Here is a 17,929-nt window from a genome sequence, read left to right on the forward strand (position 1 = left end):
GTGGTACCTTATATAGGCAGGTGTGTACCTAAATAAGGTCCAAATCAGGTCCAATCAACTGTTTTTTCCACCGGTGGACTCCAAGTAAGCTGCAGAAACATCAAAAGGATGATCAGGTGAAACAGGAGGCACCAGAGCTCGTTTTTGAACTGATAAAAACAACAAGTACTGTATTGGATTTATTTATTTTTACATAGATTTTTAGACGGGTACTTTTACTTGAGTAGAAATTAAGCAAAGTAAAGACACTTTTACTTAATTACATTTTTCCAGTATGTGTCTGTGTGGACCCAGCTAGTAGGATAACCCAGTGTTCCTACTGCAGGAGGCCGGATGGTAAACAGGCGGGCTTTAGGACCCGGAGCTCTTAGCGGTACAATAGGGCTGTTGTGCCGTGGTGGTGGAGAGACATTGCAGCCCTGAGAAATTACTGACTGTGGGCTGGTGGGAAGAGGGAATACTAAAAAAAAAAAAAAAAGAAGTTTGCGCAGGAGTTCACCGATGCCATTGACCGTCCGGTGCGCGGGGTCTGCGTCTGTACGGTAAGGTCGTTTACGGGAACGCCGCTGCTCTCGTGTCAGTGCGCCGGGACTTGTGGTGGTTTGCTTATCCACGGAGCGAGGCCTGCTCCCTCTCGGTCAGGGACGTTTCGTTGTATATTTTGTGAATCCAGTGAAATGGCGGCAGGGATCGCGCCCGTGGCGCCACGGTGCGCGGGGAAGTGCAGGCCCGGGCCTGGTTTTGTCAGGAGGGACCGTGGCGCCCTTGTTTGATTTGGGCTAGTTCAGGCTGCACCGCACATCATGCAGGGCGGCTTTAGTTTGGCGCCAAGGAAGACCGTAAATCACCATGGATGTCTTATCCCCCCACCTACACTCACCCGGGGCGATTCTGCTATTCTAATTTTCCAAAAAAGTTTCAATAATAGTTAAATCGTGTATGTGTCTCACGAACATTATTTTGGTTTAGTTACATTATTTCCGCACAAAAGAAATGCTGCTGTGCTGCTTGTCTTTTCTCTCTCGTAAATCCGCTTGCTTGGTTCTGTTGTTCACTGGGGTGTTTGCTCGAGTTGCGCTGCCATGTCGTCTCACAATCTCCGTGCAGCGGCGTTAGATTTTACGGCGCTCTGGTGAACCGGAAGTAGTCTCTGAAATCCCGCACGTGTGTGTGTGTGTGTGTGTGTGTGTGTGTGTCGGTTTCTGCACACTGGTCCACCTTCTTCTGGCCTGGGCGAGCAACTCGCAAGGCCGACTGCTTAAAAGCCTTGTCAAATGTGAGGGGAGCACTGTAACCAAGGGTGCCATTATTGGGTTAATCCTGCTCACAAGCCCGCCTCTGTGCTTGAGCGAAAAGCGCCAGCCATTTTAAGATCTCCGAGATCGAGGGCTCTGAGGGGTTTCCGTACCACAGCCGGACTGGGGCAGGGAACTCCCAGTAGGTGATGGGGATGTGGCCGGCCTGGCCTGGGCATTGTGTGCATTCACTCCGAGGCTGGGAGGAGGGGTGGACGCCTGCCGAGTCTTTTGTCTAATCACTGCAAACAGTACCAGAGCTGCCAGGGAAAAAAAAAACCCTCTTCTTTATTCTGGCAGACAGGATTTTCTCTAGCTCTTCAACCTTTGGAGACCTGGAAACACTTGCAATCCGTTGGTGGTGAATGTGGCCTGAAGCAGCTCGATATTATTACTGTCATCTGTCTGTATACTGCTATAAAAAGTGCATACAAGCTTGGTCTCATCTAAGAGGATTAAGAATTAGGGCAGTGTGTAAATGAATAATTGTGAAAGTGAAGTGATTTAACCATCACCCTTGGTGGCAGGTGCCAGGGGAGCAGTGTGGGGACGGTGTAGTAGCCTAGTGGGTAACACACTCGCCTATGAACCAGAAGACCTGGGTTCGAATCCCACTTACTACCATTGTGTCCCTGAGCAAGACACTTAACCCTAAAATTGCTCCAGGGAGACTGTCCCTGTAACTACTGATTGTAAGTCGCTCTGGATAAGGGCGTCTGGAAAAATGCTGTAAATGTAAATGCTCAGTGGCACCTTGGTGGATCGGATGGGGCTGTGACTTATTTTTGCAACCTTAGACTCTGCTCCATCGGTTAATGTCAGGGCTGCTGCGGGAAGACGTGCTGGGTTGGCTGGAGCGTTGGAGATGCAGTGCGGAAGAGAGGCGGCTGCACCGACAGCTCAGCCGAATGGGTGGAGTGTGGTTGGACACCGCCGCTCTGGTGTATGCGGGAGAGTGAGTTCAGAAATAATTTGTACCATGAATCAGTCTGTTCTCCCTGCGGGCGGGACAAGAGGGCAATCTGGCTGCAGCAACTGTGCGGTGTGGAGCTCCGTAGGAGGTTAATCACGTTGCTTTGATGTCCCTGTGTGATTGGTGAGCATGATTGCCAATCAGACGTGTCTCAAGTTAAGCCACGCCCCCCCTTAAACACGAGCAGGGGCACTAACTTGTAGCACAGTTCATATTTCAATGTATGATTATGCTACAGTTTGGAACGTGGACATGACATCATCAACACCATTCACCAACCACAGAGTTTGGTGCAAACAGGAAGTCCACTTATGATAAATTCCAGATCTGACAGTATGCGCTGCTGCCCTCTGATTGGTAAAGCAGAATGACAAGAGCATGTTAAATAATCTCACAAAGTGAATTCTCATATCAGGGGATCTTTAACACACAATATCTGTCAAACAAATGTTCTTAAAAACATTCATCTCTGTTGCATACCCTAAAAATATAACCAATACGTATTGCTACTGCATTAATGTTATTATTATAACTGTAAAACTACTTTTGTTCACCAAAAGTTCTGTGAATTTTCTTTGAATGTAATGGTCCTTGAATATTTTGTTTTTTCCCAGAAGACTTTTACCAGAGTGGTTTATTTTTAAGTGCGTGTATTTTAATGCCCCCAGGGCATTCGTAAACTGACTGCAGCGAGGAAACGAGGCCACTTTTTCTGTGTAGTCAGTGGCTTGAAGTTTTCTCTTCTGTAATAAGGCTTTACTATGAAATGCAAGTTTTTTTTCTTTGTTACCCAACCCCCCATCCACCATATAGTATAGATTTATTCTTTTTAACCTGTATATGCTTTAGGATGGAATAGCAGATGGGGCCTTAAAATCGGGGCACCCAAAAGAGTACAGAAAAATTGATAAAGACTGTATTTTGGTGGCATTCAACCAATTATGTCAGACATACTGTATTCCAAAAAGCACTTTTTTATATTTGCACTATGAAATATTAAAACATTTCATAATGTCAAAACAAAAGAATATAATGTCTGCTACTATTATTCTATATAGAAAATCTGCTACGTCTCTATCATAATGGGAGGGGAAACCTCTATCTGTTCTGTAGAGCCTTAATGTCACATGAAACTGAGTCCACCAAGGATAGGTTAACAGCATGGAGATCAGATATTCAAGCGAAAATATCCGAGACTGAGTGGGAAAGTAAATCGTTTAATACAAAAATGAAGATGTTTCAATACAAATGGTTGATCAGAATCTATATCACATCAGTTCAACTTAATCAGTGGTCTTGACAGTTACACCAACTGTTTAGAGGAGAATGGTGTGTGGTGCTGTGTATCATTATGTATGGAGCTGATCAGCAGAACCGAATAGGCGAGCGGGAGGAAAGAACATAAAGTATGGATGCAGGTCAAAATAAAAATGATTTGGTGCCAAAGAGAAATTCAACGTCAGTCGTTTGGGAGTATGTTGGATTCAGGAGAGAGGATGTGTCACAGAGCAAGGTAACTTGCAAGACTTGTGAAATGATTATTCCAACAAAATGGAGCAATACTACAAATCTGTCACAACACTTAAAACCGCGTCATAAGAAACTGCATGATCAATGCATGACAAAGGCAGTCTGAATAAGTATCCATTGTTCAAGCATGTGCAAGCACCGTGCCTTATGAGAACGGTTTCAAAACGGCAATCAGCTATCATATATGCAAAGATATGATGCCTGCGCACATTGTCAGTAAAGACGGCTTCCGAAGACTAACTCAAACACTTGACAAAAGATACCAGCTGCCATCTCGCACTCATTTCTTGCAAAAAACCTTTAAGAGAGAAATCTGTTTTTTGGTTTTGATTTATGTTAGTTTTTATTTATTGTTATGATTGGAATGTTATGCACGGAATACATTTCGAATGTATGTAGCTTGTTTTGGAAAAGCAAAAACAGTTGCCAAAATCGCAATAGCAATATTCGTTCAAAAAATCGCAATATGATTATTTTGTCCATATTGCACAACCCTACTTCAATACCTTGCTCAGTGGCACCTTGGCAGTTTGGGGTGCTGACAACCTTCTGATTACTGGTCCACGTCCTTACCCGCTGGGCCACCACTGCCCCTATAGTATTTGTAAAGATGTGTCAGCAGCACAAGCTTGCAGCTTGCCCTGCATTTTTAGTGGCAGTACGGACCGTGTGGTTAGTGTCACTTTTATCTTGGTAGGATTTTGTAACAAGAGGAGGGATGCATTTGGAATTGAATGCTTTGTTTTTTTGTCAGTGCCATGCTCACCTTTTTGAAGGAGATTGGCAGAACCTGGCTCCAAAATGAAATCAGTGGGTGTTTTATAAGGTGTTTACTGATGTCAGAGGTTCTTGATTTTTAGATGTAGAGCTGCTAAATAACATTAAGGATGGATAAAGTAGTCACTGACCTGTGCATATTCCCAAAATACAGCAAAGCAACTGCATTCACAGTACTTTTAAATAGCACACCACAATATTTATCCATTATGTTCGTCATCCAGGTACCATGTTCAGATCTAACTAGTAGGGGTGTGACGAGATCTCACAAGAATAATTTGACAGTAAACACAATGTTCATCATTGTAATCGACTTGAATTTTCCCACAATCATACTCTCACCCAGCCCTACATCATGCACAATGGTGCAAAAGCAGAAAGATCAATGCTTGTACATCTTTAGGTATGCAGCGCTAGCCCTATTACATTACACACAATCCCAATGTGTTAAATCTGGTCTCATCTGGTTCTCCTGCCCCTATTATCGTGTCTCGTCTTGAGCTAGATCTGCTAGTCTCGCCACACTCCAACTAACCAGATAATGTATCAGTTTAGGCTCTTCACAACAAAATGGATCATCTTGTTTTGCATATTTTAGACACCTTGTCGAGCTTTATAAATGGTTTTGTGCAAATACTCAACATGGAATTTTACCATTATTACAATTTTGTGTCTGCTTCCTGTGTTATTCTGCCACAGGAAGCAACTACTGATTGCAAGACGCTCTGTAAAGGCGTCTGATTAATGGCGTAAATGTAGGAAGTGTGGCCTGATGTTAGTAACAGAGTACTAATCCTAACCGCCACACCTCAGATTAGGGCTGTATACCTTGGAGAACCTGGCGATACGATACGTACCTCGATACAGAGCTGTCTCGATATGATTTGATACAATGTGACACGATTCGATACGATTCAATAAAAATACATGGGCCAGAGCCAATTAGTTAATGCTGAACACATTTACTCAACAAACAGAACTCAATTTATTGAAGACAAAAGTGCATTATAACAAAGTGCATTTTTCTTAAAATATTTGCAACTTTAAGTGCTCTGATTAATTGTACACAAATTGTATTAATCTGGTAATTACCACAAGTCAACATTTAACTTTCCAAGGGTACAGTCCTCACACAAGCACAAAATCTTATTAAATCTTCTTTTCTTTAAAATTCTTTTTTGTGACACCATGTACTGCCATGACATATTTCACTATGAAATCACTTAAATGCTATATCTTGCTTTAACATTTGGCACAACAACAAATCTACCTCATAACAGGATGGACAAACCAGGTTTGTCCTCAAAAAGGCAAGTTGAACAAAAATCAGTGCAGAAACAAAACAATAACCCGAGGGATACTCTTGCTAGCTTTATCCTATGACTTAAGATTTTTGTTCAAAAAGAAGTTGGTCAACATGCTTTGAGCTTAGTACACTTCTCAGTGCTGTTACGATATCGGCTGCCGTAGAGAAAACGCGCTCCGAGGAGACACTAGTCCCTGGAATGCACAGGTACACTTTGGCAAGGCGTGACATTTACAGTATTTATCAGACGCCCTTATCCAGAGCGACTTACAATCAGTATTTACAGGGACAGTCTCCCTGGAGCAACTTAAGGTTAAGTGTCTTGCTCAGGGACACAATGGTAGTAAGTGGGATTTGAACCCGGGTCTTCTGGTTCACAGGCGAGTGTCTTACCCACTAGGCTGCTACCACCACGACATTAGTGGATATTCATTCTGGTGCTCTTTCCACCAACTGAGTGGACTTCCCTCAGCAAGAGACAGGGGTGGTGCCTCCTTGTACCTTGACATCTCCTCTTCTGCCTGGGCCTGTGTGGTTCTGTGTCTCACCGCAGGACCTGCACTGTAAGTTGAACCAAGCAGATCAGCCAAACAGCACAAGTCCTTTTTCTTCTTGGGTGGTGGGCTGGCAGGAATGTCATCCTTGTCTTCCACATGATTGTCCTCCTCTCCTGGTATCACTTCAGCCTCTTCCTATTATGCAAAATACAGATTTTTTTTTATCAATAAACCCATAGTTAATTCTATAAAGAGCATATTCAAAGACATATAATAGTTAGTTTGCCTCTTATTTAATGCGATCAACTGACAAACCTTTACAATATATTGTTTTGCTAATATAGTGCTTTACATGAAGTATATGTTTGAAACCATTTAGTTTTTTTAAGCTCTAACATACTATTATGAATTTGAAATTATGAACTGAATATTTCTTTTTATTACACTTAGTGTATATATGTGTGTGTTTGTTTTTTATGTTTTTTAACCATGTAATGCTAATGTTAATGACACAGTGAAAGGGCTTACCTGAAATAGTTCTTGAATTCTTCGAGCTTCTGCAGTGATTCTCAAGTATATTTCCTCTTGTTCATCATCAGGAAGGAAGGGCAAAGCTTTGAATCTTGGATCGAGTGCTGAACATACATACATGGTCTATTTCTGCTGATCCATGTACCTCTTGCTCAAATCTTGGCAAATAGCCGCTTTGATTTCTTTCACTATCTCACTATCTGCTCTGCTCTCTTGGAAATCCTGGATGAGCTGAGCATGAAGAGGGACCACAACTGACAGTGTTGGAGAGCTTTCTTTCGACATTACAAGAGTAGCAATCTTCATGGGCTTCATTGCATCCACTATCTCCTCCGCAGATGTAATGTCCGACTCACATAGGGTGCAAACTTCTTTCTTGGTTTTCCTAAGCTCGTTGGACAGAAAGCGCTCAAGAAAGCGCTCGAGCATATCATGCGCGCTATTCCAGCGCGTCACGACATCGGTGATCAGTTTATGTTCAGGCAACTCGAGCAACTTCTGCTTCTGTCGAAGTACGTGGCTGGCTGTGGTACTGCGCTTAAAAAAAGGTGGATATCCGTCTAACACGTCCCAATAACCGAGCGACAGCAGGAAGCTTCAGTGCACGCTGCGAGGCCAGGTTTAAAGTGTGAGCGAAGCACCTGAAATGCAACATACCGGCAAGCTCCGCTGCGACGCTCATATTTGCACCGTTGTCAGTCACAATAGCTGGGTCTTTGGATACGAGGTCCCACTCCTCCAGCGCCGCTTTCAGTAACTCTGCAATGTTTGACCCCGTATGGCTCTCGTGCATGGCTCGCGTTTGTAAAACGTGCGACATCAGTTCCCACTCCTCGTCAACGTAATGGCAAGTGATTGTAACAAAAGCTTCCGTGGCTCGCAATGTCCACACGTCACAAGTCAGTGCCACTCGTGGGGCAAAACTCAGGGCTGACTTAACATTGTCTTTGACTTTGTCATATATTCTCGGTACTGCTTTGTCGGTCATGTAGCTGCGGGTAGGGATCACGTAACGGGGATCTAACGTGTTGATCATAAAGCGAAAGCCTGTGTTCTCGACAAGACTGTAGGGACATAAATCTTTGCAAATATAATGCACCACTTCTGTGCACGGACTGAGTTAGATGGAAGCTTGGATGTTGCGTTGTCCAAAGTAGTTTGCGTGGGGGTCCCGTGTTTTTTTGGGCTGCGGCGAAGCTAGCTTGTCCGCATGGTGTCTTTGCAGGTGGGCGCGCAGGTTAGTTGTATTACCGGTGTAGCGTATAGAAGCCTGGCAATGCTTGCAGATTGCATTTGTTTTATCGATCCCTTGGTTTCCTTCCTTTGCTTTAAAACCAAAATGTGTCCAAACATCTGCCTTTAGGGACAACGGTGCTTCTAAAATCTTCTACATTTTCCATGAGTTTTTTTTAAACTCGCCGGCGCCGCTGCGCCCCCTAATGGCTGGGCGGAGTATTGATGCTAAGGGCTAGAATATCGATACTGTATCTTTTTTTTATTATATTGGTATGTATCTAAGAATCGATATTTTGAGCACACCCCTACCTCAGATATGTTTCTCATGATGTGCATGCTCATGTCCCCGCACTGGAAATGCTCTTTTGCATTTCCCACGTGACATGCCGCAGGTTACACGGCCAGTCCATGGCATTCCTGACATTCCTGTGTGGTCCAGCCTGGAGTGGCGTATCCTTCAGCTCCTGGAATATTCAGTTTTTCTCTGTCAATAGTCAAGTAATTTTAGTTTATTTCCTAAGAAAATTTTCAGGTTCATGATTTCTGATGATGTCACAAACCTTTCACATGCAAAATTGCAAGAGATTTTTTTTTTAGCTTTTGCCATTTCCGGGCATTCATAAATGGACCTGTCCTTTATCATAATTTATTTGTCTGATTTGTCCCTTGTGTCACACTTCCTGTGTGTGAACAGCTGTTGGGAGTTGGAGTTTACTTTTATCAGATGCTCTTATCCTTACAATCAGAGGTTACAGGGACAGTCCCCCTGGAGACACTCAGGTTTAAGTGTTTTGCTCAGGGACACAATGGTAGTACGTGGGGTTTGAACCTGGGTCTTCTGGCTCATAGGCGAGTGTGTTACTTACTAGGCCGCTACCACCCTACGTATATTTAATTTTAATAACAGAACACATTTGTATGCATTTATATTCTGACAAAATTTGGCACTTCCATGTTTTGCTTGTTTTTAGGTATGAGAGGAGGACAAACCAGGCCAATAAGAGGAATATATTAGCATGTTTGTTGCCTTGAAATATATGGTGAGTAGTCATTCACAGAAATGAGAAGAATTATGTATATTTCAACTACCTATTGTCTAATGGTCCCTGTTCTCTTTAAGGATACAAAAGGATGAAACGTCACAGATCTTCAAGTAGCAGTGAAAGCTCAGACAATGAGAGTGAGTGCCACCATCGAGGGCTGCACATTTATGGTCAAAATTATAATAACAATGATTCATTATTCAACACATTTTTATTGCTCTTCTATTTTAAACAAACAGTAAATTTAATATGAAACCTAAAAATGTATATAAAAATAGAACAAAATTTACCGAAGACAAATTGTAATTGCAGGGTGCAATGATAAAGTGCAACAGGAACATACTACAGGCCTACAGATAAAAAACATCCTGTCAAAATTTTCTGACTGGGAAGACTGGTCAGGTCGCCATGAAAATACTTTTTTATATTTAATATGAAAAATGATCCATTTACCTGATAATAGACAGGGCAGCTCCATATACAGAGGCATTTTGTATAGATTTGTCAAGTCAATGAACTGCAATATATAAAGGTGTCAGAACAGAAGCTGCACCTTTCCTATGTGGTGAATAATGTTTATTGTCGAACACATACAAGATGATAAAATAAATGTCTTACTCATAAAATTTAACGCATTGATTCTTTGTTCACTTGTTATTATAGTTGTGTGTGTGGTTTGCTGGCTATTAGTTCAGAGAGTGCTTGATTTGACATACAGAAGAGCCCGCTAATATTAATATCACATCATATTTAATATAAAAGTTAATATCATAGACGGTCATCTTAATTTAATTGTGCAGCCCAATCGCCATCCCATAGTGCTGATCGTAAAGAAGACGTTGTGGCTAAAAACAGCCGTTACTTTCTCTTTGTTTTTTTGATGTACATAGGTCCCTCAACTTCGTTTTCCTCCAACAAATATGGAGACAAGCCTGGAACCCCTGCATCTGCCCAGAAGAAACCGGCAGAGGTTTGTGCTTCTGATAATAGTTTATTTATTAATTTTATATAGTGCTATGAAAACAACCTCTGGTTGACCAACGTGCAATATGTATTGCACATAGATAAAATATACAAACGGCAGATAAGATTTTAGCAGAAAATATTTTTTTGAGCAGGGTGGGGTAATATCCACTAATAATCACAACATTTGTAGATATTTGTCATATTAAGGGGTTCATTATTCAAGAAAGAAGGTTTGTAGGTTATCACCTTACAATTTAATGCTGCTGATATGTTTATTGCAGTCAAGATAGGATAATGTTTCAAAGTACTGCCCAGTCCCAGTACTTCCTGATTGTTTACTCATTTTGTATTTTTTAATTATAAAGTACTTTTTAACCCCCAGATAAGTGTTATGTAATGTATTCTAAAAGGTGTTTAGAAAAGACCTGATCAGTGCCATGAAGCTTCCGGACTCCCACCACATTTCCCCAGAAGACTACTACCTGCTGTCTGATGCATGGAAACAAGAGTGGGAAAAGGGGGTGCAGGTACTTGCCAGCCCTGATACCATCCCTCAGGCTTCAGTCAGGTGAGACACACGTATTAACATCAGTTATAGAACTGCGTTAACTGCTGATTAATCAGTAAATAAGTTTAGTTCATTCTGAAAGCACGATTATGAGGATCCTAGTCCCACAACTGGGAAATTTACATGGTCACTGTGGAAAGTGCACCGTACAAGATAGAGCAGCAAAAATAAATAAACAGTATAGAGAATCTGCAAAAATGTATAATATAAGAAGTTAAATCTACATATATAATGTATATTCAATATACACTGTGGGGCAGTGGTGGCCTAGTGGTTAAGGAAGCAGCCCCGAAATCAGAAGGTTGCCGGTTCCACTGGTGCCGCTGAGTAAAGCGCTGTCCCTAAACACTGCTGCCCGGGCACCTTTCATGGCTGCTCACTAAGGGCAGGGGACACATTTTGTTTTGTGTCACCGTGAGCTGTGCTGCAGTGTTTCACAATGACAATCACTTCACTTTCACATAGAATATATGTAAGTGTACATCGGTACAGAGTAGATGTATATACACTTATTGCACATAAGAAAAACAAGAATTGTGCAGGCGCCCATGGAGCAGTGTGTGGGGACGGTGCTTTGCTCAGTGGCACCTTGGCGGATCGGGATTCGAACCGGCAACCTTCTGATTACGGGGCCGCTTCCTTAACTCTCCTGTCACTCACCACCTCCACTGGGTCCAGAGGGCATCGTAGAATAGAGCTGGCCCTCCAGATAAAAAGAGGAAAATAAGAAAGGAACTCAGAAACGAGTAGAGCTGCCGGAAATAGAAGCCTCTTGTCGGAGTTTGTTCTCATCTTGACCTGTGCAGGTTTACAGATATGTCAGATGAGTATTAACATGCCTGTTTTCATGACCAGTGTTCATTTTCAAATTATACTAGCCTGCAAAAATGCCATTGGGAATAATATTTGTCATTTCTTCATGATCAATGCGTTCAAAATGTACACTGAAATGCGTTTGTATTTTGGCAATTTTAACAATTGACGTATCCAAATCCAAACCTACACAGGGAAATTAATGTTTCTTATATGTGTACTATCTTATCTACATCAGGCTCATTGCAGACAAGTGTAAGGAGATATTCTACACACGGCAAAGGAAATATATCCAGTGCTGGAGTCAGGACTCTGCTGAGATGGGCTACGTCAACATCAAAGAGTTGGCCGAAGCCATGTGCCGCTATGACCTGGACGACATGGACCTGTTCTGGCTTCGTGAGCTCAATGCTGAACTGGCCCAAATGGGTATGAACCACTTGTCCGCTGCTGAGCTGCACTTTTTGAGAAATTTCGACTGGGATTAATTTTTCTTCTTAAATTTTAAGAATATAGGCTGAAATGCACTACTGTGTAATATAAACCAGGTAAAAAAAAACACCAGTTATCAATCAAAATGTAGGGGATTACATAGCAGGTAAGGAAGCGGACACGTAATCGGAAGGTTGTGGGTTCAAATTTCAAAATGCCAAGGTGCCACTGATCAAGGTACCGTCTCTCGCGCTGCTCCCCAACACCTTTCATGGCTGCCCACTGCTCCCTACGGGTGATTGGTTAAATGCAGTGGACTCATTACATTGTCTGCACCATTTCAAATGTTATTTGTCACACACACAGTCATACACGGTATGATATGCAGTGAAATGCTTATAATGTGCTGTGCTGCATTGTTTTACAATGACAATCAATTCACTTTCTTTTCATCTCAAATTTGTATTTACCTGAACCGTTCATTTCCAATGTTACAATGATATGTGTGTAGAAAACAAAAAAATCCACGGCTCTGTTATTCTTTTGTTCTCAGAGTAGTCTCTGTAAGCCAGTTCTTGACTGTTTTTCTCAAATCAAATTTATTGGCACATACACTTTTTAACAATTGTTATGTGTGTGTTTTACACTTTTAGATAGTCCCTTCCTGAACCATTTCAGAGTAACTTTTACTCAAAATTTGTGGATTATCTTGAATAAATGGGTGTTTGGGGTACTGAGCAATACAAACTGAACGCCGTTAGACATCATAAACAACTTCAGGAGTGTTTATGCAACAGTTTGCCGTTTTTTTCTTGGTAAATTAATTCATTGTGATGTAGCGTGGTATGTGTATGTTTGTGTCTCTCTGCTGCCATCCTTATGCTATTGTTTGCCAACTGTGTGCTTGTGTCTGTCCCAGGGGAGGGCCCGGTGGATGAGCTGACAATGGAGCGTGCCATGGAGGCTCTGGAGAAGCAGTGCCATGACAGCATGAATCACGCAATTGAGACGGAGGAGGGGCTGGGCATCGAGTACGACGAGGATGTCATTTGTGACGTGTGCCGTTCCCCTGACAGTGAGGAGGGCAATGACATGGTCTTCTGTGACAAATGCAACATCTGTGTTCACCAGGTCAGTGGACAATCAGGACAAGTGAACTGTGAAACCAAAACTTAATTTGACTTCATTATACTGCTCAGAGCTGCTAACTGGTTCTGCTCATCGTTCTCACAGGCCTGTTATGGCATTGTGAAGGTACCAGATGGGAATTGGCTGTGCAGAACCTGCGTGCTTGGCATCGACCCACAGTGCCTCCTCTGTCCAAAAAAGGGGGGTGCCATGAAGGCCACTAGAGCGGGAACCAAATGGGCACATGTCAGCTGTGCTCTCTGGATCCCAGAGGTAAGATCTCATCTGAATAAGGTGCTCCCACACAGAGTTCAGGTGGTAAGTCAACACAGGAATGTCATTTAAGTGCGTTACATTATAGGTCTAGTCATGTGACCAAAATTTACATCTTGTCTTCATCATGTCAGAAAGGTTCGTTGATGAAGATATTTCATCATAAATTTTGTTGGCAAAAACAACTCAAAGACTGCCATTTGAAACATTACCATTGTGCCTCTGACCCAAACACGTTATACATTTCTCCATGTCGTTGGTGACTATAAGTGACTGCATTATATGATAAAATCATGGAAAAATTTAACTTGACAATATATCTTTTCCGTTTTGTGATAACAGTGAGGAACAACGTGTGCCACTAGATTGAAATGCGAATTCACTCACACCCCTCACTGTCTGTAGGTGAGCATTGCGTGTCCGGAGAGGATGGAGCCTATCACCAAAGTGTCTCACATCCCTCCAAGCCGATGGGCTCTGATCTGCAGCCTCTGCAAGCTTAAGACCGGGGCCTGCATCCAGGTGATTAGCAACCTCTGGCCAGGTTCTGGTACAACCTGCTTTCCTAATTCCTTGATGGTCACCCACTCAGGGAGCACGTATAGTTTTATCCTGTGTTACTTGCAAAGGGGCTGATTCAAGGGCCTTGTTTCCTCTTTGACAGTGTTCAGTGAAAAACTGCACCATCCCCTTTCATGTGACGTGTGCCTTTGAGCACAGTCTGGAAATGAAGACCATCTTGGATGAGGGTGACGAAGTCAAGTTCAAGTCCTTCTGCCTGAAGCACAGCAAGCCCAAAACCGTTGAGGCTGGCATGAGCCCCGCTCGGCCCAAACCTCCCACAGAGACAGAGAAGGTCGGCCTCAGGGCGCAGAAGCTCCTGGAGCTGGAGGAGGAGTTCTACTCTCTGGTGCAGGTGGAAGAGTTGGCCCAGGAGCTGGAGATGCCGATGAACCTGTTGGACTTCATCTACCAGTACTGGAAGCTTAAGAGGAAAAGCAACTTCAACAAGGCTCTGCTGCCTCCGAAAGAGGACGAAGAAAATCTCCTGCTGGAGCCGCAGGAGGACAGCATCCACACACGCATGCGCATGTTCATGCACCTCCGGCAGGACCTGGAGAGGGTGGGTGGAACCAATAAACCACATTTTAATATCTCTACCATGTCGATTGTTATGCAGCTGCATTACGTGTTGCGTTTTATGACTCTCCAGGTCAGAAATTTGTGTTACATGGTGAGTCGACGCGAGAAGCTGAAACTGTCCCAGAGCAAAGCCCAGGAGCAGCTCTTCAACCTTCACATCAAGCTCATCAATCAGGAACTATCTGCAGGTGATGGTTTCATGGCATGGAGACAACTTGGGATGCTGAGCCTCACGTGTACAAAATGCATGAAAGCTTGTTTATGGTTTAGCCTAATGTGAATGTGAAGAACCCACCTAGATCTTTGCAGTGCAGCCAGATCTATGGCGTTCACGGACCAAAATAATGAAATGTAGCCAGTGTCTTACTACACATTTTCCAAATATAATTAGCATTTTTCAGAACTGCAAATATGCTGACTCTGTGTTTTGCTCATGTGAAGGTCTTCCCGTATCCACCCCTGTGGAAAGCATGCTGTTCCGCCCACCTCCCCGGATAACCCTGAAACTCAAGATGCCAAAAGTGGGCAATGGGAAAGCCATCTCCAAATCAGGCAATGGACCCCTGTGCCCAGATAACAGTGGAAATGTTTACGACCGCAGTGGCAGTGGGGAAGCTGGAGGGGTGGGCAAAGGCAAACCTCATCTTCACCAAGGCAGGCGGGCACAGAAAGAGGACCGTACCAACGGCCTGTTGCCCAATTTGGGAAACTACCGTCGAGAAAGCAGCAGCGGTGGTGGCGGCAGCAGCAGCAGCAACCTTGCAGGCCCTGTCAAACAGTCAGGGAAACCTCTGGCACTTCACGCTGCACTCCTCGGGCACTCGTCCAATGGGAAAGCCAAGGTGGAGTCAGAGAAGGTCCGACCTCCGAAGTGTAATGGGGCTTTGGAGAAACCTAATGTGGTGGCCCAGAGAGACACATCGTGCCAAACACCTAGTGCACACGATTCTTGTGATCACATCATTGGGGGGAAGGGGAGTTTGCAGGGGAGTTTCCCAAGAGTCACCCTCGAGAAATTCACCAGGTCATTCAAAGAAGCCACAGTCAGCCTGGTACGGACTACTGGAAACCTCTCTCTCAAAAACTCCACCACCAAAGAGAGGGCGTGGCGCGAACCTGGTGGGGAGAATCAGTCGGGCAACCCCAGGCCCTACCCAGAGAGTGACGGCTACTGCCCGGACCTGGAGCTCAGCGACTCTGAGTCTGAGGTCAAGGTTAATCAGCGCCAGCGGGCTGGGAAAGGTCAACCAACTGGCACCACCTCTGCAAGCTATAACAAAGGAAGCATCCGTGGGAAACTGTCTGTCAGCTCCAGGACTTCAAAAATACAACGGTGACGACCTCGCTCTGTTCCTGCCACTTTGAAGACCCCAAAACTCACTGCCCCCAGCCTGGCGACTTCTTCCCAAATATGAGCAGCACTAAAGCCAGGCTGGAGTCCCCCTGACTTACATGCAGTAGAGATCAGGTCTTTACGGTGGGGTGCCTGTTTCTCCAATGTTGTGGCTCACACATACCCACAGCCCGAGAAAGTGTAAATTCCCCCACATGGGACGTAACAGGAAATGTATGGCCTTGCGCTGCCTCGCTGTAAAACTGCACAGCAGTGTTTTATTTTTTTGTGGTGACTTATTTTTCTATGTTTAAACTGGTACCAGCAATGCCATACCAGGCTCTTCACGTAGGACAGACGGGCCTTCAGGTTGTGTCTTGGAGATATTGGTTGGGATATATTTTTTAAAAGATCTAAATACTGGCTTGAGATAAATGTGTGGGGTTTCCATCTCTTCCTATGACCAACTTATGCAAAAATAAATAAATCTAAATAAATAATCGATGCGGTTTGTGAAATGTCACCTCTGATACTCTGGGTAGTCGGCAGCTTGGTTCTTTGCTTCTTCCTTGCTCCTCCCTGCTTTAGCATGCTTGCAATCCTGTCGCTTTCTTTCCTTGTTTAAAAATGAAACAACACGTCTGCTTATGAAGTCGCAACATTTTAGACTTGTGCTTCCATAAGTGTCTTTGCAGCAGATATTTTTTAATATCTGAGATAATCAGCTTTGACAAATTACAGAACATGCATCTTAGTGTCTTCCTTGTTCATGGAAAGGAGGTATCCAAGGCTTAGAAATTCTAATGTTAAAGCCATAACTGTGCATAACAGCACATTCCTTTTAGGGTGCAGTTCCTTTACGTCTGTACCACACAGATTCTACCACCACAGGGCAGTCTGGCATCATGGATCTTGCACTTTGAAGCAGACACAAAGCATTAAGGCATTAAAGGGTTTTTAATAATGCCATATTAAATGATTTACTACTACAATGTAGTTTTTTTTTTTTTTTCTTCTTCTTGATCCTTCCATTGTCGTATGCTGCCTTCAGTCTAGCTGTTACCTTAATGTTAAGGTGACGTTATACATTGCAGCTGTTCTGTAGTTTTGGTTCCATTTTACACCTCAGTCCAGACTGGGCTCAGGATTTGAACGTGTTGTAAGGGTTGTACGTTGGGAGAAAAGCTTACATAGTTCTTTTATTCACCATGTACTGTACCCATTGTTTTTTTTTTTTTTGGAAGGGAGCTTATTCTGTATCGGTCCTATCAGGTAACATTAGATCTAACAGAGGTTGCCCTGACCATAATTTCAATGCAGTTACAGTAAAGATAAATGTTTGGCCTCAGCTGCAAGGGATTTTTGTTGCACTCCATTATGCCTGTGCAGAAATAAAATAAAAAATGGGGCAGTCCCTGTCCATAGTACTTTAAAAAGTACCCCATGCAAAATGCTGTATGGAAAAAAAAAAAATTGAACTTGGCATTGTAATCTGTGCTGTGCAGGTTGTGGCGGACATTCTGATTTAGTGTAGTGAAGAACATGCTCTGCAAGAAACCATGAAGAATGTTTCCTGTCTGCATGGCTCTTAACGTGAAGCACGCTCCTCTTCACGTACTGCTGAAGGAAACACTGCTGTTTTGTGCTGTGGGTATACACATGTTCACTCATTTCTGGGCTTTTTTTTTATTACACTGATATGATGTACATTGTGTTATGAACAAAAATGAAGAAGTGCTCTTCTTTTGAGGAGACTTTTGCTTTTACACTAAAATGACGAAATACAAGGAACGGGGAGGGACACACTTGTCCATTTTTTTGTCATTAAAGATATGTTTTTCAATAAACTTGAAGCTGAAATGTGTGCCTTTTCAGAAACTTGTGTGTCATTGTATGTAGGGCTGAAACGATTATTCGAAGGATTTGATTACAAAAAATGTTCGAGGAAAATTCTTTGCCTTGAGCCTTCGTTTAATTCGTCACCAAAGTCCATATTACGCCCACGGAGCTACGCAGTGCAGAGCTGTGCAGCACCGGTATCATTGTTCTACACTGACTGTTTTATCTGATGCGCATTTCAGAGAT

At 43.2% G+C, this 17,929-nt stretch overlaps 2 protein-coding genes across 3 annotated transcripts; one reads left to right on the forward strand and one right to left on the reverse strand.

Annotated features, from left to right (window-relative positions):
• Window positions 1-410: 410 nt before the first annotated feature.
• On the forward strand, window positions 411-17,691 carry jade3 (jade family PHD finger 3). 2 transcript variants are annotated; one of them, XM_029000732.1, is made up of 12 exons: window positions 411-542; window positions 9,117-9,185; window positions 9,266-9,325; window positions 10,079-10,158; window positions 10,565-10,722; window positions 11,774-11,964; window positions 12,887-13,098; window positions 13,201-13,368; window positions 13,774-13,890; window positions 14,033-14,491; window positions 14,582-14,699; window positions 14,953-17,691. In XM_029000732.1, the coding sequence occupies exons 3-12, from the start codon at window positions 9,277-9,279 to the stop codon at window positions 15,846-15,848; spliced, it is 2,448 nt and encodes an 815-aa protein (XP_028856565.1). In that variant the 5' UTR covers window positions 411-542; window positions 9,117-9,185; window positions 9,266-9,276; the 3' UTR covers window positions 15,849-17,691. The 2 variants fall into 2 exon arrangements, with proteins under 2 accessions (XP_028856565.1, XP_028856566.1); XM_029000733.1 differs by lacking the exons at window positions 411-542; window positions 9,117-9,185; window positions 9,266-9,325; window positions 11,774-11,964.
• LOC114802235 (zinc finger BED domain-containing protein 1-like) lies at window positions 6,286-7,587 on the reverse strand. The gene is made up of 2 exons (XM_029000947.1): window positions 6,907-7,587; window positions 6,286-6,573 (listed from the first exon to the last, which is right to left on the reverse strand). The coding sequence occupies exons 1-2, from the start codon at window positions 7,027-7,029 to the stop codon at window positions 6,286-6,288; spliced, it is 411 nt and encodes a 136-aa protein (XP_028856780.1). The 5' UTR covers window positions 7,030-7,587.
• Window positions 17,692-17,929: the final 238 nt, after the last annotated feature.

The sequence above is a fragment of the Denticeps clupeoides genome, chromosome 13 (assembly GCF_900700375.1).
Source record: "Denticeps clupeoides chromosome 13, fDenClu1.1, whole genome shotgun sequence".
Taxonomy (NCBI): Eukaryota; Metazoa; Chordata; class Actinopteri; order Clupeiformes; family Denticipitidae; genus Denticeps; species Denticeps clupeoides.